The sequence below is a fragment of the Tursiops truncatus genome, chromosome 17 (assembly GCF_011762595.2).
Source record: "Tursiops truncatus isolate mTurTru1 chromosome 17, mTurTru1.mat.Y, whole genome shotgun sequence".
Taxonomy (NCBI): Eukaryota; Metazoa; Chordata; class Mammalia; order Artiodactyla; family Delphinidae; genus Tursiops; species Tursiops truncatus.
The window spans coordinates 37,864,119-37,886,305 of record NC_047050.1 but is presented as its reverse complement, the minus strand read 5'-3'; the positions used below and the strand labels follow the sequence as shown (position 1 = coordinate 37,886,305).

At 36.2% G+C, this 22,187-nt stretch overlaps 1 protein-coding gene across 2 annotated transcripts in view; it reads left to right on the top strand.

The window, feature by feature from the left end:
- The window catches only part of RAD54B (RAD54 homolog B), a 97,295-nt gene that overhangs the window by 54,849 nt on the left and 20,259 nt on the right, over positions 1–22,187 (top strand). For both annotated transcript variants that reach the window (XM_019925132.3, XM_019925133.3), the window contains 6 exons: positions 3,363–3,557; positions 7,041–7,322; positions 10,352–10,514; positions 13,704–13,929; positions 14,197–14,404; positions 20,209–20,348. In XM_019925132.3, the coding sequence (XP_019780691.1) occupies positions 3,363–3,557; positions 7,041–7,322; positions 10,352–10,514; positions 13,704–13,929; positions 14,197–14,404; positions 20,209–20,348 (1,214 nt within the window). The remainder of the gene's footprint in view (positions 1–3,362; positions 3,558–7,040; positions 7,323–10,351; positions 10,515–13,703; positions 13,930–14,196; positions 14,405–20,208; positions 20,349–22,187) is intronic.

Genomic DNA, 22,187 nt, shown 5'->3' with positions numbered 1-22,187 from the left:
TAGTAGTATATTCACAGTTATGTGCAACTATCACTACCATTGTAAGATGTTTTCAACACTTCAAAAAGAAATCCTGGGGACTTCCCTGGTGGCACAGTGGTTAAGAATCCACCTGCCAGGGCTTCCCTGGTGGCGCAGTGGTTGAGAGTCCGCCTGCCGATGCAGGGGACACGGGTTCATGCCCCGGTCCGGGAAGATCCCACGTGCCGCGGAGCGGCTGGGCCCGTGAGCCATGACCGCTGAGCCTGCGCGTCTGGAGCCTGTGCTCCGCAACGGGAGAGGCCACAACAGTGAGAGGCCCGTGTACCGCAAAAACCAAAACCAAACCAAACAAACAAAAAAAGAATCCACCTGCCAATGCAGGGGACACGGGTTCGAGCCCTGGTCCAGGAAGATCCCACATGCTGCGGAGCAGCTAAGTCCATGCACCACAACTACTGAGCCTGCGCTCTAGAGCCTGTGAGCCACAACTGCTGAGCCCACGAGCCACAACTACTGAAGACCTTGCGCCTAGAGCCTGTGCTCCGTAACAAGAGAATCCACTGCAATGAGAAGCCTGCGCACCATAACAAAGAGTAGCCCCCGCTCGCCGCAACTAGAAAAAGCCTGCGCACAAGAACCAACACAGCCATAAATAAACAAATAAATAAATTTATTTAAAAAAAAAAGAAATCCTGTACTCTTTAGCTTTCAACCCGCCCCCACCATGTGCCCCCCCACCCCCACCCCAACTCACCCTCACCTCCCAGCCCTAAGTAACCACTAAACTAAATTACTTTCTGTCTGTATAGATTTACCTGTTCTGGACATTTCATATAAATGGAATCATGTAATGTGTAGTCCTTTGGTGACTGGCTTCTCTCACTTAGCATAATGTTTTCAAGGTTTATACATGTTGTAGCATGTATCGGTATTTTAATCCTTTTAATGGCTGAATAATATTACATTGTAGTGATGTACCACAATTTGTTTATTCATTTGTCAGTTGAATGGATATTTGGGATGTTTCTACCTTTGGGCTATTATGAATAATCCTGGTATAAACATTCATGTACAAGTTTTTTGTGTGGATGTGTTTTTCTCTCTCTTGAGCATATACCTAGGAGTGGAATTGCTGGGTCATATGGTAACTCTAATCTTTTGAAGAACTGCAAATCTGTTTTCTAAAGTGGCTGTACTATTTTACATTCCACCAGCAGTGTGTGAGGATTCCAGTTTCTCCACGTCTGCACCACACTTTTTATTATCTATTTGATACTTATCATCCTGGTGGATGTGAAGTGTATCTTGTAAATTCATTTATTTATTTATTTTTGGCTGCATTGGATCTTTGCTGCACACAGGCTTTCTCTAGTTGTGGCGAGTGGGGACTACTCTTCATTGCAGTGCACGGGCTTCTCGTTGCGGAGCATTGGCTCTAGGCGCGTGAGTAGTTGTGGCACATGGGCTCAGTAGTTGTGGCACATGGGCTCAGTAGTTGTGGCTTGCGGGCTCTAGAGTGCAGGCTCAGTAGTTGTGGCACACTGGCTTAGTTGCTCCATGGCATGTGAGATCTTCCTGGACCAGAGATCAAACCGGTGTCCCCTGCATTGGGAGGTGGATTCTTAACCACTGTGCCACCAGGGAAGTCCCATTAAGTAGGTGGTGTATTTTAAAAGATAAAGTAATCATTTGGTTTTTGTTTTGTAAATTATATTGTTTTGATAGCTTCCCGGGGTCAAGTGTGTATCTGATAAAAGACATAGTGAATAGCTCTTCAGTGATGGGGGAATGAGATTTCCCTCTCTTCAGCCATTGAAAATATAGTGTACAAGTTAGGTGAGAAGTAAGAACTAGGGCTCAGTATGAGGGTGGTCTGTATTCCTCAAGGAAGTGCTCATGTTTTAACTGTAACTGCCAAGGGGAAAAGAGAAAATAAGACAGAAATAAGGGGAGATTTTGTCTGTAGTGTCAAGTGTACTTTGAATTAATAGATAACTTTTAGTGTTTTTGCTTCAAAACTAAAAGATATCATTATATAGAATATCATATACATGCCTTTCAACCTATTCTGCTGTTATTCTTTGTCTTATTTTATTATGTTTTATCTTTTTTAAGTTGAACTATAATTACATGCAATAAAATGTATAGCTCTTAAATGATCAGTGATGATTTTTGTTAAATGTATATACGCATGTACCTGTCACTCAGAACAAATTCTTGTATTTATTTTTTAAAAATTTGTATTGGAGTATAGTTGATTTACAATGTTGTGTTAGTTTCAGGTGTACAGCAAAGTGAATCAGTTATACATATACATATATCCACTCTTTTTTAGATTCTTTTCCCATATAGGTCATTACAGAGTATTGAGTAGAGTTCCCTGTGCTATACAGTAAGTGCTTATTAGTTATCTGTCTTATATATAGTAGTGTGTATGTGTTGATCCAATCTCCCAATTTATTCCTCCCCCTCTCCACCCCCGCCTTACCCCTGGTAACGGTAAGTTTGTTTTCTACATCTGTAACTCTGTTTCTGTTTTGTAGATAAGTTCATTTGTACCCCCTTTTTAGATTCCACATATAAGTGATATCATATGGTATTTGTCTTTCTCTGACTTACTTCACTCAGTATGACAATAGAACAAATTCTTCTCTCCTGCCTCTTTCCAGTCAATTTCCCAACTGTAGAGGCAGCGACCACTTTCTGGTTTCTATCACCATAAATTAGTTTCCCCATTGCTGGAGAATTTTCTGTGTTAGACTGTTTGGATATGTTTTTGTAAGGTGATATTGGAAATGTTTTCAAGAGGAGTATAGACTTTTGTAAGAAACTTTTGATTTCCTGATTATATACTACTGAATTCTCAGAATCAGTGGTCCAACCTGATTGCACCCTAACTAGGAGACAAGAGTATATTAATGAAATTTAGTCTGATTGCTACTTTACTGTTTTACTTTGTTCTTATTTGAAAAAACTACAGGTTTTTCTTTGAGAGAACTCTGTGATCTTATATTACTTTTCCTTGATTTTGTCATGTCACTGTTAATTAAATCAGTTGTTTATTCAGAATGTGATTATAGATCTTTTTCCATGGATGCTGAAATTTTATCTTCAATTAGTAGAGTTTAAAATGTTGCCAGTGATTATTGTGTTATTTTATTTCAACATAGTTTGTATGATGATAAGAAATTTACATTCATCCTACTCATGGTAATGTTAGCACGTGACATTTGCAATTTCCCAGTTTATAAAATGCTAACATGTGCATGAAATAATAATACAATCTAATTCACCTGTGCTTTTATTTGTTGAATGATCTTACTATTTAAATATTAAAGTCATCTTTAATAATGTGGTTTTTATTTTATTTTTTATTCTAGTTCATTTAGCCCCTAAAGAAATAACAGTGTCTAAGGGACAAGAAGAGGAGCCTGATAGCCTAGTTAAATATTTCAGTGTTGTTTGGTGTAAGCCTTCAAAGAAAAAACACAAAAAGTGGGAAGGCGATGCTGTTCTTATTGTAAAAGGAAAGTCATTCACATTAAAGGATTTGGAAGGCAAAGACATTGGAAGAGGTATTGTGATATTACCTGATGTTTATGATTTGGTCTAAATATATATCTCTGGCTACAAAATTGAAATGTAATTGGTTTTACAAAGTTGTTCCTTAATTGACTGTCATGTCTAAATTATCTCATAAACATAAAATTATCTCTTAATCGTGAGTCTGACAGTCTTATGTATACTCAGTGAGATGAATCTCATCCCATGGTTTCATTTTCTCCAAAAATAAAATGGCCATCCAGGTATATACAGTTACATTGGCATTTTTGTGAGATTAAGCAGTTTGTCTTGGTGTGTTTTACGTCTTTTTTTTTTTTTTTCCAGAATGCTGAGTGATTAAAAGTTAAAAAAATGTTGGTATTAGGAGTGGAATGATATTTAACTTCAATGATACCTGAAAAAAATTGAAAAATAGCAAGGAGATAATGACTAGACATGACCTAGATTAATGCATACAAATTGGAGGTTACCATTATTTCCATTATAAAATGTTGCCAGCATGATTTGTACAAATTAGCCCACAAATTCAGAATACCTAAAACCATTATGGTTGTTTTGCATTGTCTCTTACTGTTCAGTTCTGAGTGTGGCCCATAATTATAAAATCTGTTCTACAAGTTCACTCATTCATTTGAAAACACCATAGTTTATAGCTTTCAGTAACTGTTATGTGCTAAGCAGTATGCTAGGAGTAAGCATTCAAAGATGGATATAGTTTACAGTTTAGTGGGGACAGGGCAATGTAATTAATAATTAGGAAGCACTAAGGTAATTGTTTCAATGAGAATTTTTGCTAAGCACAATACGAGCATATATAGAAGGACCATTTAAGTTGACCTTCGAGGCTAACGGAAAGCTTCATAGGAGTTATTGTTTAAGGTAATATTTGAAGGATGGATAATTTTGTAGGGGATGAGAAAGGGGCAAGGCATATGTACAGGTTCAAAGGCAAAACTACTTCAGTGTTTCAGGAATATAGTATATGAAGAGCAGTGGCAAAGAGGCAAGAGTTGAGGCTGTATGGAATTATCTGCAATAGAATTTTTTATTATAAAAATATTGAACAAATGCTATATATTCACTATTATTCTTAGTGTTCAGAGAAATTTAAAAAGAAAAATTGCAGTACACATTCCACGTTGTTGGTTAGGGTAGATTGAGGCAAAATTTTTGGAGAACTTGTTTATACCTATTTAGTGAAATTATATTCTAAAGCCACGTAGAGAGGTAAAAATTATCAAAATTACTCTGGAACATCTGTTACCCATAAGGTATAGTATATATGGTTTTGAGTATGTATAGTTTGTAATAAAATGCTCTTTCAGTTGCAAGTAGTGATAAATGCAGATTAGTTTATAAACAGTGGGTTTTTGCTCTGACTACCCAAGTACAATCACCTGTGGTGCTTTTAAAAAATGCCAGTGCTTAGGCCTTGACCTCTGAGGCTCTGATTATTTGGTCTGGATGGTGGGGAGAGGGGCTGGACATCCGTATGTTTTAGATTTCCAGATGATTCTCATATCCAGCAGGAGTTGAATCCACTGGTTTAAACATTAATGGAGGTTTTAATTGGCTTTCAAAGTGAAAACATCCAAACATAAGATTTGGTTGCTTAATTATAACATTAATAAATATATCAACCTGGAGTTAATCTTGCAAGTTATTGCCTATAATGCAAACGGTTTTTCTTTTAAATAAATAGGATATACAGCATTTAAATATTGTTAATGTAGGAATAAACACTCTTAAGAAAACTGAAGGCTGTAATGCTGAAGTTGCTAATAGCTTGTGATAATGTAGTCAGATTCATTTGACTGTCATTACACAATACCCAGAAAAGAACAGGTGTGGGAAACAGAGCTCAAGAGTTTAAAGAAAGTCTTCTGGAGACTTAGAGATGTTTGAGACAGTCATCACTATGGATCAAAGTGAAATGAGAGATCTTGGAATTAGAGACTTTTGAAGATGCCTCAAAATTATGTTTATTCTTATCTCCCATTTTCATGTGATTAATAGGAATTGGATTAATAGTGTTGGATTCTATATGAAGATAAAACTATTCTCTTCCTTAGTGTGGAGAGATCAAGACTGTTGTTGAATTGAGATAGTCTGGGAAATGGAGGGATGGGTCTTTAGCATTGAGGAGCTCCAGCCAAATAACTTCTTCCTATATCAGACCTCTGTCATAAATAATTGAAGAATGTATATTATGTAGTTACCAATTGGCATGGATTATAACGATTAGCCCAGTTTTAATAGGGAATTGTAGCAATTTCCAGCTAGTTTTAAAAGGGTCATGTCATGTTTTCTAAAATGTGATGATCTTTTATTTTTTGTTTTTAGAGACTTTAAAAAGTTTTTGTTGTACAGTTTTTGCCCCTCCTAGTGGCACAAAAACCATGCATTTAATGTAGACAAGCATAGGAATCTAAAATTCCCTCACTCTGTCTGGTTAATGAGTTCATTTTAAACAGACTCTGACTAACTTACTCATATTTATATTGCATCAGCACCTTACACCTGGCAGCACTTAATAAATGTCTGTTGAATTAATAATAACTCAAGTTTGTTATTATAAAATATGCCACTTTTTTTTTTTTTTTTTTTGCATTACGCGGGCCTCTCACTGTTGTGGCCTCTCCCGTTGCGGAGCACAGGCTCCGGACGCTCAGGCTCAGCGGCCATGGCTCACGGGCCCAGCCGCTCCACGGCATGTGGGGTCCTCCCGGACCGGGGCATGAACCCGTGTCCCTTGCATCGGCAGGCGGACTCTCAACCACTGCGCCACCAGGGAAGCCCTATGCCACTTTTTATTCAGGAGCTAGAACTTGGACTATCAGTGGCCTCTATGACAATATATTTTTACTATGCTATCTCAGGTGGAACAGTAGAGTACTAGTTGTGGTAGAAATTGTTTTTATTGCTAGTTCTGCACATTTCCAGCTGTTTCCAAGTGGAAATAGAGCTGCCCTGGTATTTCTCTAGTTTGTTCACAAGAAAGGAGGGTCCATATAGTCTGTCAAACTCTTTTCTTGGCTTGATTTTCTACAGACAGCAGATGGCAAAACTATGAATACAATAGGCTGTATTTTCAGTAATTAAGAAAAGCCTTGCCTCTCTAAAACTTGCCTAATTTTTATAACTATATAATTATTTATGCCTTCTGATTTTTGCATGTATGTGTGTGTGTTTTTACTAAAATGATAAGAGGCCTGTGTACCGCAAAAACCAAAACCAAAACAAACAAACAAACAAAAAAAGAATCCACCTGCTGAATGCAGGGGACACGGGTTCGAGCCCTGGTCCAGGAAGATCCCACATGCTGCGGAGCAGCTAAGTCCATGCACCACAACTGGCTAATGGTTATATGAGGCTATTTGCATTCCAAGTAGTTTTTATTCTGTACAGTTACAGGAAGAAGACTCTGGTTACACTAATCAAGTCATTTTAGAGTGTCAATAAATTAAATTAATTTTTTTCTTCTCAATTTAAAGGCATTGGATATAAATTCAAAGAGCTTGAAAAGATTGAAGAGGGCCAAACAATGACGATTGGTGGAAAAGAAATAGAAGTCATGGGTATAATCTCTCCAGATGATTTCAACAGTGGCAGATGTTTTCAGCTTGGAGGAGGAAGTTCTGCTGCCTTATGTTCTTCTCAAGCTGTCAAGAAGTGTTTCTCTAACCCTTTCAAAAGTGTCTGTAAACTAAGTTCAAAGGAAAATAGACAGAAAAGTTTCCAAAATTGTAAACCACGCCATGACCCATATGCACCAAGTAAGATTTCAAAACTAATTTGAGTATTATGTTTTACTGTCTAAAGATGTTTTGGTATGTGAACTTAAAGTTTAAATTTTGTATTAAAGCTTTCAGGTAAAAATAAATATTATTTTTCAGACATACAGTCTGATGTAAGGGATAATGTTGAAGTTGAGTAACAATATAGTGTGAGAATTATTTCATAAGTATATGTACAATTGCAAGAATACAGTAATCAAAATTCTATACATGTGTTAAAGGAAAGTTGTGTAAATTGTAGATGTATACACACATACATACATGTATATGATTTTGAGTAAAATCTGTTATCTTTAGTAGGGAGAAAAATTAGTAAATTCATGAGTTAGGAATATTTTTGAGTTTCCGTTTTGAAGGCCATATGCTTTGATCACGTATATTAGTGATTTAATTCAGTATTAAAATATTGAAAGGTCAGATGTCATGTAAAGAATTCAAATTTTATTCATGAGAATTCAATTTATCAAGTTAATTTTCACATTAATGAATTTAATTTAAAAATTACATAAAAAATAAAACCATGTCTGTTTATGACTTTTTAAAATTTAATGGTTCAGTCAACAAGTATTTTTTGTGTGCCTTTTATACATTGGGCCCAGAGGTGAAACTGTCATGACAGAGCTTCTCCTTTGGTGAGGAGACAGACAAGAAATTTGAATTATAGTGTAGTAGATGTAGAAGTTGGAGAATAGGCTTTTTTTGTAACAGTAGTAAAATAAAAGTATTAAAATAACTATTAAAATAATCATAAATAAAAGTATTAAAATAACTATTTTCCCCTCTTGCAAGTATTATGGAAACAGAATTTTTGAAATAAAGGGACCTTTTAGATAATTTAGACCAATCCCTTCACTATGCATTTGAGGAAACTGAGTTCCAGAAGGATGAACTGACTTGCTTGAATTAAAATAACTGTTGGCATAATTGAGATTAAAACCCCCAAATTAAAAATTCCTAGCTCTATTCTAGCTTGTTTGAGACTTAATTGAAATTTAGAGAGTGGAAGCTTATGCTTCTGATTTTTCTCTTTATCTAAATATTTTGTCTGTCCCACTAGCTCTTTTAACAAGCCTCCTTCTCTCCTTTATTCTTATTTCTCTTTGCCTTCCTGTCATGTAATAATAGAGGGCTGTGGGGAACTGAAAAGAATACTGTACTTAGTCAAAGACCTGAGTTAGAGTCTTGGTTTTACCACTGAACTAACTGGTCCTTCAACCTGTTGGGGGAGTCACTTCATTAATATTTTTGCCTCCTCATGTGTAAAATATGGGTTCTAATAACTACCATAGAGACTTAGAGTGCCTGGTATATGTTGTGTATGATAAATATTTGTTGACTGAATGAATGAAAAATTTTATTGTGATAATTTGTATATATGTGTATATGAGCATGTGTGGGTGTGTGTAAGCAAGCCCTTTTTGTAAATGGTAAATAGTTGATTATTCTCTCTCTCTTTTTTTTATCTTGCTAAGGTTAGGACTAAGTTGTACACTTAAAACTAAAGCATGACAGATTTTGTTAGCATTGAACAATGCCTCATCATTGTGAAGGTAGAGGAGCATCTTAAGATTTGAATTGGTGTCCTATTGCTGTGGTGCTTTAGGTTTTACTTTTCTTGAAGCTGGGTACTTTGTTAGATGACCTATGATTCTGTGGTCCTTCTTGCTTGAGCTGTGTATCATCTTTACCTCTATCTTCTTTTTTTCCCTTTGTCCTTTTTAAAAGATAGAAAAAAATGGGGCTATTTCTTGGTTGGAAATCCACAAGGCATACACTCTTGCTTTGTTACCGGGATATAGAGGAAACCCAAGGGCCAAGTTTTCCATTTTCACTCCCTAGTCCCCTACCTGCCAGGAATTCATCTCAAAAATGAGAGGTGAATTCCTGGTTGCTCAGAAACATGGGAAGATCACAGAAAATTTTCTTCTGGGTAATTGCTATCAGTAAACACAACCAGACTCTCATTCCTGTGACTATGTATTTCCACATTGATGGTTATTTATTTAATCTTCTTTTTTTTTCGGCCACACCATGCAGCTTGTAGGATTTTAATTCCCCGACCACGATTTGAACCCGTGTCCTCGGTAGTGAAAGCTCAGAGTCTTAAGCACTGGACTGCCAGGGAATTCCCCATATTTGAGTTCCTGGAACCCATTTTTAAAAAATCTCCTTTTCTCATCTTTGTTCTTCTCTTTTTTCCTTTTTGTTTATTTTTTAAAATTTATTTTTTTAACCATGATGTAGACATACAAATATATCCAAAAAATTATTTTGATGAGTTTATTTTCTGATTTCAGATTTATCAGTTGAGACCAGCTTTCTAGTTATGTTTGATTTTGTTTTTTTGGGTGACTTTTAATAAATCTTTTAAATTGTATTAGCGTGTTTCTAAAGAATTACATTGTTATTTGATGGTTACTTCATGCTGCTTTGCAAAGATTTATGAATGAAGTAATTAACTTTAAGCAAATAATGGTGGTGAAGTCAATGGAAAATTTGTCATTCTTTCTCAGTTCTTCTGAATAATAGGAGTAATGGTCATTGTTAGTGGGTACAAGAATGAAAAAAGGGAGCCTTTATATTAAATTTAGAAAGCCTTTCCAGAATAAGAAGTTGTGAGTATTAGCAAGAGCATCTTGGCAAAATTCCAACCTGTGCTTTCAGTTGGAAATAGTTCTCTTTGCTCTGAATACTGAACTATTAAGTGTTGTGGCTGAATTCTTTATGAGACAACAGTGAATTTCAGTGGTTTCAAAGCACTTTTGGGCATGAAGTTTGGAAAGCTCTTCACAATTCTTTGCATGAAATCTTACATCAATAAGGCAAGAGATTTTATTTTTTTAATTTTGTACCTTTGCTTAGCATTGATGTTACTGAATTTCAAAGTTTTTTTGCCACAAATGATGGCAAATAGTTCTACCTTCTGAGTAATTAGAGCAAGATAATGTAGTTACTGACAGAGTGAAATTGGAATACATTTATAATTATACTTTTCTCTTTTTCTTAAGATTCACTTGTTATGCCACAACCAGATAATAATCACCAGCAGATGTTCAGTAAGAACTGTTTTCCTGTTGTGGATGTAGTGATAGATCCTCACCTTGTATTTCACCTTCGACCACATCAGAAAGAAGGGATCATATTCCTTTATGAATGTGTGATGGGAATGAGGTAGGAAAATAATCTGTTTAATCTGAGCTTTGATTTAACCTGTAACATAATGATTTTCTAGGACAAGCCTGATATATAATGCATCTCAGTGGGTACAGCATATATTTTAGTTGGTGGGAATGGCAAATGGTACTTAATGTGTATGTTTATTCCGCAGGTAGTTCTTTTTTTTTTTTTGCAGTACGTGGGCCTCTCACTGTTGTGGCCTCTCCTGTTGCGGAGCACAGGCTCCGGACGCGCAGGCCCAGTGGCCACGGATCACGAGCCCAGCCGCTCCGCAGCATGTGGGATCCTCCCGGACTAGGGCACGAACCCGCGTCCCCTGAATTGGCAGGCAGATTCCCAACCATTGCGCCACCAGGGAAGCCGCCCCCCAGCTTTTTTTAAGCAGATTTTTTTTTTAATTTATTTTTAAAATTTATTTTTGGTTGTGTTGGGTCTTCGTTGCAGTGCACGGGCTTTTTCTAGTTGCGGCGAGTGGAGGCTACTCTTCATTATGGTGTGCAGGCTTCTCATTGCGGTGGCCTCTCTTGTTGTGGAGCATGGGCTCTAGGCGCGTGGGCTTCAGTAGTTGTGGCATGTGGGCTCAGTAGTTGTGGCTTGCAGGCTCGAGAGTGCAGGCTCAGTAGTTTTGGCTCACTGACTTAGTTGCTCCATGGCATGTGGGATCTTCCCGGACCAGGGATCGAACCCGTGTCCCCTGCATTGGCAGGGGGATTCCTAAGCACTGCACCACCAGGGAAGTCCCCCTCCTCTCCTTTTAAAATTGAGTTTTCTTAAAGAACTGTAGTCGAAGTACAGTTGAAGTATCAATAGAAGACACACACATACATACAAACCAGACAAAGGGAGTAAAAAGAAATCAAAGGTCTCTGCTAACATGTTAGTACATTTCCTTCCAGTCCTTTTTTGTTTTGTTTTTAATGCATAGGACCTTGACTTTTATACTGGTCATTTACTAGGGAGTTGGGAATGTAAATTTCCCCAAACTCTAAGAACCCGTTGAATGATGACAAGTTAAGGGAAAACTATTTCCTAGAAACTTTCTAGATTCATGTTCTTTCTCAAATCTGTTCTTCCTTTTGGAGATCTTATCTCACTTGGCCTGAGAATCATCTTTGATTTCTTCTCTCTCACCTTCTCTATCTAATCAAACCTAAACTTTTGATTATTTTGACCTCCCAAATATCATTTGGGTCCTGATTGTTTCTGGCACCTCACTGTAGCAGCTCTAGTAACTGGTGTCATAAAATTATATTTTATCTGGACTATTGCAGTGGTTTCTAACTTGTGTATCTGCTTCTGATACTTGTCAGATTCATTCTCCTTATCACCACCAGCTTGATTTTTCTGAAAACAATTCTGAACATGGCATTTCCTTACTTAAATTTATTACAATTCTCAGAACTTAGAGCAGTGTTTCCTAATCTGTGATATGCACTTTACTGGGTTGTGTATGGGATCATTTTAGGTATACATGGACAAACTTTATTTTTAACTTTTAATAGTAGCATATTGAGTTAATGAATAATTAGAAAGAAATAGCACATTAAACTTTTTGTTTCACAGATAAATTATGCTTAGAAAGAGTTTTCAAATAAATCTAAGTAAAAAAGTGAGTTGGTTTAGAGAAAAATAATAAATAATAACATATAGTATCACATGTATGGCAAAAAATTGTAATGGTAGTCATGAAAGACTGATGTTTGGGAGATGCTGACCTACAGGATACAGTCTGAGCTTTCAAGGATAAGTATCCTCATCTTCTGTCTTCTTCCTATTTTGCCAGCTTCCTAGCTTTTATTTTCTTGCTTGGAATTCAGTTCAAGCTCCAAGTGTACTGATCTACCTGATTAAGGTAGTGAATTCCTATTTACCTTTAAAACTCTGCTCAAGTTTCATCTTCTTCAAGAGAAGTCTTCCTGTTCTCTTCCCTATACCATGATGGTGGATGATGGATGGTGGATCACTATTTTCTCTCTGCCACTCACTATGTCTCAGTTATCTGGCATCTTGCAGTGGCAAATTGTTGATCTAAAATAATAATAGTGGCTATGATGCATGTTTGTAATTTTTTCTCTACACTTTGAAATGGATAACATATGTAAAATTGTGTGGTTTTTTTTTGTTTTTTTTTTTTTGGCTGCGTCGGGTCTTAGTTGAGGCCTGCAGGATCTTTCATTGCAGCGTGCGGGCTCTTCGTTGCAGTGCTCAGGCTTCTCTCTAGTTGTGGTGTGCAGGTTCCAGAGCTTGTGGGCTCAGTAGTTACGGCGCACAGGCTTAGTTGCCCCGTGGCATGTGGAATCTTACTTCCCCGACCAGGGATCGAACCCGCGTCCCCTGCATTGGAAGGCACATTCTTAACCACAGGACCACCAGGGAAGTCCCCTATAAAATTGTTTTTGGTTATTATTTCTACTAGTAAGAAATACAATAGATTAACAAACTACACTTATATTTTTGGTAATATCCTTAATTCCTTTGGATTTTGTAACTTTAAAAATGTATATCTAATACCTTCAAAGAGCTTTAAAAACTATGAATGTTATAAAATGCCACTTACTTATATTATTATATTCCTTATAATATTTAATTTTAAATTACATTAACCAAGTAGGTTTGTTGGATGAGAGTTTTACTAAATTACATGTATTAGATCAAAAAGTTAGTGTTTATTTTTTCTTACAGCTCAAGGAGCTGTTTTGGTTGAGGGCTTCATTTACTGCCAGAGAATCATAAATATAGACCAATAGATCTTTCTGGTTTACATTTCAATGTATTTTAAACTGTTTTGATATCTAATACTGAAACTGATAAAAACTGCTCAACTGTTGGTGATGAGAAGCATGGTTATAGTTAAATTATTCAAAGGTAGATATAAAATTGGGATTGATTTCTAATCTCTAAATATAGATACATGATAGTAACAGATGATTTAGATTCAACTCTAATTTCAAGTTGTTTTAGTAATTTAGTTCACAAATATGTAATGAATATAATTAGCAAAGATGCAAAAGAGAGATATGTCATAAATCAGCTGATTGAAGAGCTAGAAAAAGTGTTTAGTGGGGGCTAGGATCATCCTACGTACAAAATATCAGCTTCTGGTTCTTGACTAATAGGTGATGATATTAGGGACATAAAATATTTTCCTTTTGTAATTGAAGGAAGCATAATTGTTTCTAACAGGGTGAATGGCAGATGTGGAGCTATTCTTGCTGATGAAATGGGTTTAGGGAAAACATTGCAATGTATTTCGCTCATCTGGACTCTACAGTGTCAGGGACCCTACGGTGGCAAGCCAGTAATAAAGAAGACACTTATTGTCTCACCTGGAAGCTTGGTGAATAATTGGAGGAAAGAATTTCAAAAATGGCTAGGAATTGAAAGGATCAAGATATTTACTGTTGATCAGGTAAGAGACTTTTAAAGGTTTAGCCCTGGTCATTTACTAAATCTCTAGATTTTCAAATCAATACTGCAGTTTTCACTGTCTACGTAGCAGTTTTTCAAGTGTAAGTAGCTCTGACCCTTTGCAGATAACTGGAATCTTGCCCTACAATTTGGTCATGAGTTAACATATTCTAATACCTAGTTAATGGTTGTCAGGAATACGCTGCTTAAATTTGATTTCACACAGTTTTTGCCCATGATTTGTTAAATATTATCTTTTTTTTCTTAGGACCACAAGGTAGAAGAATTCGCCAAATCTCCATTTTATTCTGTTCTTATCATCAGTTATGAAATGTTACTTCGTTCCCTGGATCAAATTAAGAATATAAAATTTGATCTTCTCATTTGTGATGAAGGGCATCGTTTGAAGAACAGTACCATTAAGACAGCTACAGCCCTCATTAGCCTCGCCTGTGAGAAAAGGATAATTCTAACTGGTCCGTATTTACTTTTGGGGAGATATGATGGTATTTTTGCCTAGTGAATATGCAAAACTTGTAATATGATGTTTGGCATCCAAAGAATTGATGGTATTGAGTGGAATTCATACTAATAAACCTATGTTAGTTGAGTCTTGGTAGGATTCTGAATTATTTAAATCCTATGTAATGTTCTGCAATCCAGATTTTGGATTCTTTGAGGAATAAACACAATGGTATCATGGTAAAGAAGGTAGGAGATGGGACTAGACTGCTTGTACTTGGTTTCCAAGTCTGATATTTACAGCTGTGCAACTTTGGGCAAGTTATACTTCTCTGTACCTCAGTTTCCTTATGTGTGAAATAGGGATAGTAAGACCATCTACTTCATAGAATTGTTGTGAGGGTCAAATGAGTTAATCCGTGTAAAGGTCTTGGAAGACTACCCTATACATGGTAAGTGTTTAATATAAATATCCTCTATTTTTATATATTTGTGCTGTATGCATATGGTTTTTTGCTGGCCAAAGCTTCTGGCCCAGACTGTCTGGAAGGATGAGATAGACTGTGAGTAAATACAAGAATCTGTTTCTACCGAATCCTTTTTAGCTTAAGGCCTAGACTAGAATTAGGCCTGAATAACTCAGTGTAGCTTTTCTCCCACACCTCACTTTGGTCTTATGTGGTAGCAGAGGAAAGAAGAGAGTTATATTCATTACTAAGGTTTGCGACCCTTCCATATTCTACTTAAGGCTCTATTTCCCTATCATCTTTAATCCTTTTGGAAGGGATGGGCAGGGCATGATTATCCTTATTACATCATATCTCATGGTGTCCTTCATGTGTCCTATATGCATGTCAGAGCTCTCCTCTGAAATTTAAGTGAGGAGGGAGAAAGGGTGTGACCAACAGCTTATTCCTCCATTCCACATCTTTAGGGTAGAAGTATGCCCTGGAGCAACAGAGAAAACTCCCCCTGTTGTGCTCTCATTGAGTTGGGGTGTGGAGGGTACCCATCTTTAAGTAATTTATGATCATTTGACTTCCAGTTTGTGAAGAAGGATTGTATTAACCATTACCAAATGTGATTTTTAAAACTATATGTGCTTTTTAGAAATGATTTTGGGAACTGTTAAATGACCTTTACATTCTTCACATTTAGTCACTTAAAGATAATAAAGATAAAAAGGACAGGGATCAAATCTTACAGTTATATCTGCCCCCCAAATTTAGTAGATGTTCAACAAATGTTTGTCAGTAATACTGGTGATATGGAAACCAGAGAATAGAAAAACGGACTTTGAACATTTAGTAGAGGCTGTTTTTAAAGAAAAAAATGAGTTGGGGAAATGGAAAACTTAATCTAGGTAATTTCTGTATCTTTGGCTATTTGAGAAACTAAGTGGATTCCTTATACTTCTTGACTAGCTTTTGATTTTGAGATCCTTGGGGTCAGAAAAGCAATGGAAAAAAAGATTTAGCTGAATTTAGTTACACTGTGTTGGAAGAAAAAAGCAGAGACTGTTTCTTTTTACTGCTCAATGTGGGGTCAATATTGCTTATGGAGTTAACAGCTATGGAGTTAAAAAGATTGGCATTCGAAGGGCAAAGAAAAATAAAATGGGAGAGTGAGAAACTAAGATTACTTTTAGGTAATAATAATAGATAATAAAAAAAAATAGATTCTCCTCTATTTGAAAAACAGATAATGTCCTTTAGCAAAAACGGACAGTTTTACTAATATTCTCAATTATAAGCAAATACCAGTTCAAATAGCGTTACAAATTAAATTTAATATTTTCAGTAGAAAATGATTCTGGGACTTCATTTAGAAGGACTGTCCTGATGATGACCAGTGAGTTGCTTCCTTTGAGGAATTAGCATTGCCCCCTTTATTCGTACTTTGTCTTCTTTATCTTGTTTCTGTTTTCCAGTCCTTGTCTCTGTTGCTCCTGAGCTGTGAAGGTAGGTGAAAACTAGCACTAACTAACCTCTTACATTTAGAATTACTTACAGTTGGTTTTTATCTCCTTAGAATTGCCTGAATAAATTCTTCTTTTTTATAGTGGCAGCATATCTTACTCCCAATGTGATTTGTGTCTTATTAGGAAGTAACATTTATATATGAGTATGTACAGTGCTCATATATAATAGGTGCTCAGAAGCTATCTAAGAATCAAATGAAAGTAATTTTGATTTTGTTTCCTTCTGCTATCTAGCCTAGTGCTGTGAAGAACATTTAGTTAATATTTACTGGAAATTTTAATATTAAAATTAAATTAAAATTTAATAGAGGTGTATTAGACTTCTAGGGCTGCCGTAACAAAATACCACAGACTGGGTGGTAAATTTCTTCAATGACAGAAATGTATTTTCTCACAGTTCTGGAAGCTGGAAGTCCAGTGTCAAGATGTCAGCAGGTTTGGTTTCTCCTGAGGCCTCTCTCCTCGCCTTGCAGATGACCATCTGCTCGCTGGGTCCTCTCATGGCCTGTTCTCTGAGTGTGTGCATCCCTATGTCTTTCTCTCTTCTTGAAAGGATACATATTGGATTAGGACTCCACCCTTATGAGCTTCTTTAACCTTAATTACCTCCTAAAAGGCCCTGTTTCCAAATATATTCACATTGGGAATTAGGGCTTCAACATAAGAATTTTGAGGGGACACAGTTCAATCCACAATATCTTATTATGTTAGCTATCCTTCATTAGATGTTAGATATCCTTTCTTTATATTATAAAAAAGAAAAATCTGAGATTTGAAAAAATTCTCATTAAAAAGTGAGAGTTAAAAATATATATCACACACAGACACAGACACACAGAGATACATACACATATTGCTATATTATAGCATGCTTAGAAACTAGAGAATGGAAATCATCCTTCAATCTCAATTTCTTAATGAGCCATTAACATTTTGTCATGTTTCATTATTCTCTCACACACGCATGCACACATGCACACAGAGAACATACATAGATATTTCTTTTTTATATATACATACAAAATCCGTCTTTATTCATAGACACACATGCACAGCAAAATACACTTAATGTAAACATTTTCCTATGATAGTGCATAATTTTGAAATGTGGTGATGGATATCTACAAGCAAATACTTTTCTATATAGATTCCTAGAAGTGGAATTATAGGACCTGAAGGAAAGATACATGTATGAATATGTATAAAGAGCTCTTAGAGCTTTTTATGGAGATAATAGATGCGGATATAGCTGTAGGTTATTAGCAATGTTCCAGTACTTTGGTTGGGTGGTAGATTTATGTCTCCTTAAAAAGTAAACAATAAAACAAAGAAAAAGCTTTTATTGCTGGGATAGAGGTAGGGAAAGAGAAAGAGTTCTCTCAGTTTCCCTAGAAGTTTCACTTCCATAGCCCTGAAAATAGTTTTAGTAAACATACAAACTTTACTTGAAAATCTTTAGTGTTTCCTTTTTTCTTGTCACAGGACTTTGCTGCTCGACTTTTATTAATGTTATATTATTTAGCTTCTTCTACAGGTTCTGCATAGTCTAGAATTAGAAAAGAATATTAAAAGCAGCGAACTGGGGACTAAACTACTTCTAGACAACATTTGTGACAACTCAGAATGATACTATACTAGTGTATTGGCTATCTTGTAGGCCCTTCTTTTCTTTTCTTTTCTTTTTCTTCTTTACTCTTTTTCCTTATTATTTTCTGCCCTAAATCCTTTTCCTGATCCCCTTCTTATTGTCTGCCTGTCTTTTTTCCAGTTTTGCTTTTGCCTCTTTCCCTTGTGTATCAGTTGGCGTGATTTCAGGTGTAAGTAACAGATATGTGGATCAAATGTGCTTATTCTCCCACATAACTGCAGGTCTAGAGCTAGGGCATGTTCCAGGGGTGGGGTTACATCAGCTCAACAGTGTTGTTAAGGATTCTGATTCTTTTTGTTCTTTGCTGTGCCATGTTTGGTGTTGACTTCATATTCATGCTTGTAACAAGTGGCCAGAGCAGTTGCAGACATCACATCCAGATGTGGTGATATTTAAAGGAGAACAGGGGCTGGCTCTGCCTTTATCTCCATCTTTAAGAGTGAGGAGACTATCCCAGGCTCCTCCCTGACTTCCTTTTATATCTCATTGGGCAGGATGGGTCACATGCTGTTGGTGGAAACTGTCGGTGCCCCATGAGCTCCCCTTTTCTGGGCTGTTGGACCCACCCCATAGCTGCTGGAACTGTTGATTAAACAACCCATGTCTCCTGCCTTTTCTGGAGAATTATCATTGGTTGAGTGAGAGGTCCTTCTCTCCCCTGCAGCTTGGTCAGTGATTGACTCGTATAGAGGAGCAAGTAAAATGCCAGCTCCTTTGCCTCAGGATAATTTCAGGAGGACCTTTATAATGTAGTTTATGCTCTAAGGCTCCCTGTAATTTTGCTCAAGCTAAATTGTTAGTTTCTTCCCCTGCATTTTCTGATTCCATTATTCCCTTTCTCTTGAGAATAATTTCTCCATTAATCATGTGTAGCCTAATCCTTATCTCAGGCTCTGCTTCTGAGAACCCAGTCTAAGACAAACCCTTTCTTACATAAGTCATTGGCGAAGGGGTAGAACTACCATGATTAGCTTGGATTCATCATTTGGCTGGCTGGCTGGAAGCCAACCGCAATGATCCTTGTACCTTTTGTTCCCTTCTTTCTTTCTTGTTTTTCCCATTCCCCCTATTTTTATTAATCATTGTCATGGATATTCTTTTAAAGGTTTAACAAAATGCATACCAACATAAATATATTTTCTTTAATTCTGTGATGTGTCTAAAAAAATTTAGAACTAACTAGGTGTATTAAAAAAAATTAGTAAGCATTGGTCCCACCTCGAGTCTATGCATTGACTTTCAAAGGAAGTGATCATGAAACTCCTTAACATTGTAAAAATTTGTGTTGTCTGTTATTGAAATAAGTGCATTTTTATTTACTTCTATTATTTATATCTTTGGACAACTTTTTGTAGTCTGTTATTTGAAACTCATCTGGAATTATGCTGTTTTACTATGCTGATATATATGTTCACTTGATATTATTATAATTATTGAAACATGCTAGTGTCTCTTTGAAAATTAGTTAGCCAAATATTATTGAGTATGTAGTATGTGCAGGGTATATCAATCTGTTACAGTCTGTGTCAGTCTTTAGGATCAATGAAGATCCCAATTTTATCTGATAACTTTGTAAGGTATTAATAATAGGTACCGTTCACTGTGTCTACTAAATGTCAGGCACTTCACATCCATTGTCTTTACTTTTCATTGTAATACCACTGGGAAATTATTATCTTCCCACTTTTATAAGTGAAAAAAATCCCGAGTTTAACTTAAAAGAGCTTAAGTAACTTTGTCCAGAGTCACACAATTATAATAATAACAATTAACAGTTATGGAATGTTTATTGTGCTGCAGGCACAATAGTATATAAATTAACTCATTTGATCCTTACAACTCTAGGAACTGCTATTATTTTCCTAATTTTACAGCAAATAAAATTGGGGTAAGTAACTTTTCAGGGTAACTCAGAGAATAAGTGATGCAGGTAGGATTTGAACCCAAGCAGTCAGACTCTAGAGCCTATTCTCAGCCAAAATGCTGTACTAAATAGACTTCAGTTCACAGTTAAAACCAGAGTTAAAATTTTGTACAATTATTAATTTTTTAAAACTTGATTTAGCTGGTCTTTCTTAGTTTGAGACTTTGCTTGTATTTAGTGATCTTAGGGAAGAGAGTACAAATTTCTATAAAGACCTGATACTGTAAAACACAAACTTGACCTCTCATCACTTTTCTCTCTTTAGGTACTCCAGTTCAGAATGATCTCCAAGAATTTTTTGCATTAATTGATTTTGTAAATCCAGGAATATTAGGCTCTTTGCCGTCTTATAGAAAAATATATGAAGAACCCATTATTAAATCGAGACAACCTTCTGCTTCTGAGGTATAATTTACTTCAATAAGTAGGATAAAAATGAGCAGTTTGGGAAAATCATTCATAACTTGGGTATTATTTTAATTTAGGAAAAAGTAAATTAGTAGAGTGATTTTTAAAATTTTACCCACAATCGTTCAACTCCTTTTGCATATCTTACTTAAGAAAATGACCCTATCACTTGAAAAAGATTCATAAATAGGCACTTCACAGAGAATTATAAATGACAGTAAAACACATAAAAACGTTCATCTTTACTGGTATTGAAAAAGGTAAACCAAATAACCATGAAGTAACTTTCGTACTTTTCTACTGATGTTTTAGTTGGTTAGATTTACATTGTAATAGCAAGTTTACATAGGGGTACTATTTTCTACTGATTGGAATATAAATTGGTACGACTGGAGGATAGTTTGGCAATATGTATCAAAAGCCTTAAAATTGGGTATAAATATTTACTGAGCATTTTCCATGAACTAGGAACTATATAAAAAATAATGATTGGGCTTCCCTGGTGGCACAGTGGTTAAGAATCCACCTGCCAATGCAGGGGACATGGGTTCAAGTCCTGGTCCAGGAAGATCCCACATGCCGCAGAGCAACTAAGCCCGTGCACCACAACTACTGAACCTGCGCTCTAGAGCCTGCGAGCCACAACTACTGAAGCCCACGCGCTTAGAGCCCGTGCTCTGCAACAAGAGAAGCCACTGCAGTGAGAAACCTGCGCACCTTGCACACCACAATGAAGAGTAGCCCGCGCTCGCCGCAACTAGAGGAAGCCCGCGTGCAGCAATGAAAACCCAATGCAGCCAAAAATAAATAAAATTAAATTAAAGGAAAAATAATGATTTAAGCATATATTTAATAGAATGGGAAATGTTTATGATACATTATTTAAAAATAAAATCACATTCATTTATTTACCCAACACTTACATATTAAATACCTAAAGTGGGCCAAATGCTAAGTGCCAGACACCGGGGAATATGGTGATAAGCCAAACTGGTTGGTTGTTCCCATGAAGCTTTGTGGTTTGAGATACTGTTTTTGTTACAAATAAAAATAAAACATCTAATATATTTACATATTTATGCAAACAAAATGGTTTTGAAGATATACATAGAAAGTCTTGGCAGCATTGGCTGTTTCTGGTTGATGAAAGTTAGCTTTAATTTTCTTATTTTTGCATAACTATATTTTCTGACCTTTCTCCAGTGAACCAATTATTTTGTAATAAAAATTGAGAATAGTTTTAAAATATAAGGGAAATTTTCTGTGATTTATATAGAAACAAATATGTACATATGGGATTTATTTTAAGCTTCCCTGTGAAGTTCTATACACTTTAAAGAGTCTATGTAGAGAATTTATTTTTTTATTTATTTATATTTTTTGGCTGCGTTGGGTCTTCACTGCTGCGCCGGGCTTTCTCTAGTTGCGAGTGGGGGGCTACTCTTCGTTGTGGTGTGCGGACTTTTCATTGCGGTGGCTTCTCTTGTTGCAGAGCATGGGCTCTAGGTGCGCAGTCTCAGTAGTTGTGGCGCACAGGCTTAGTTGCTCCGTGGCATGTGGGATCTTACTGGACCAGGGATCGAACCCATGTCCCCTGCATTGAAAGGCAGATTTTTAACCACTGCACTACCAGGGAAGTCCCCTATGTAGAGAATGTAAACATAAATTTCATTCATACTGTATTTTGACTTTAAAAATGTACTATTATTTTACGAACAATGTGTAATGATTTTGAAAGAGTCAGCAGTACCTTGTGCCAATAATTTCTTGTAAGCTTAGTTTTAGGATCAATTACTTGTCAAAATATTTTCTTCCAAGAATTTGCTCTATTAGTGC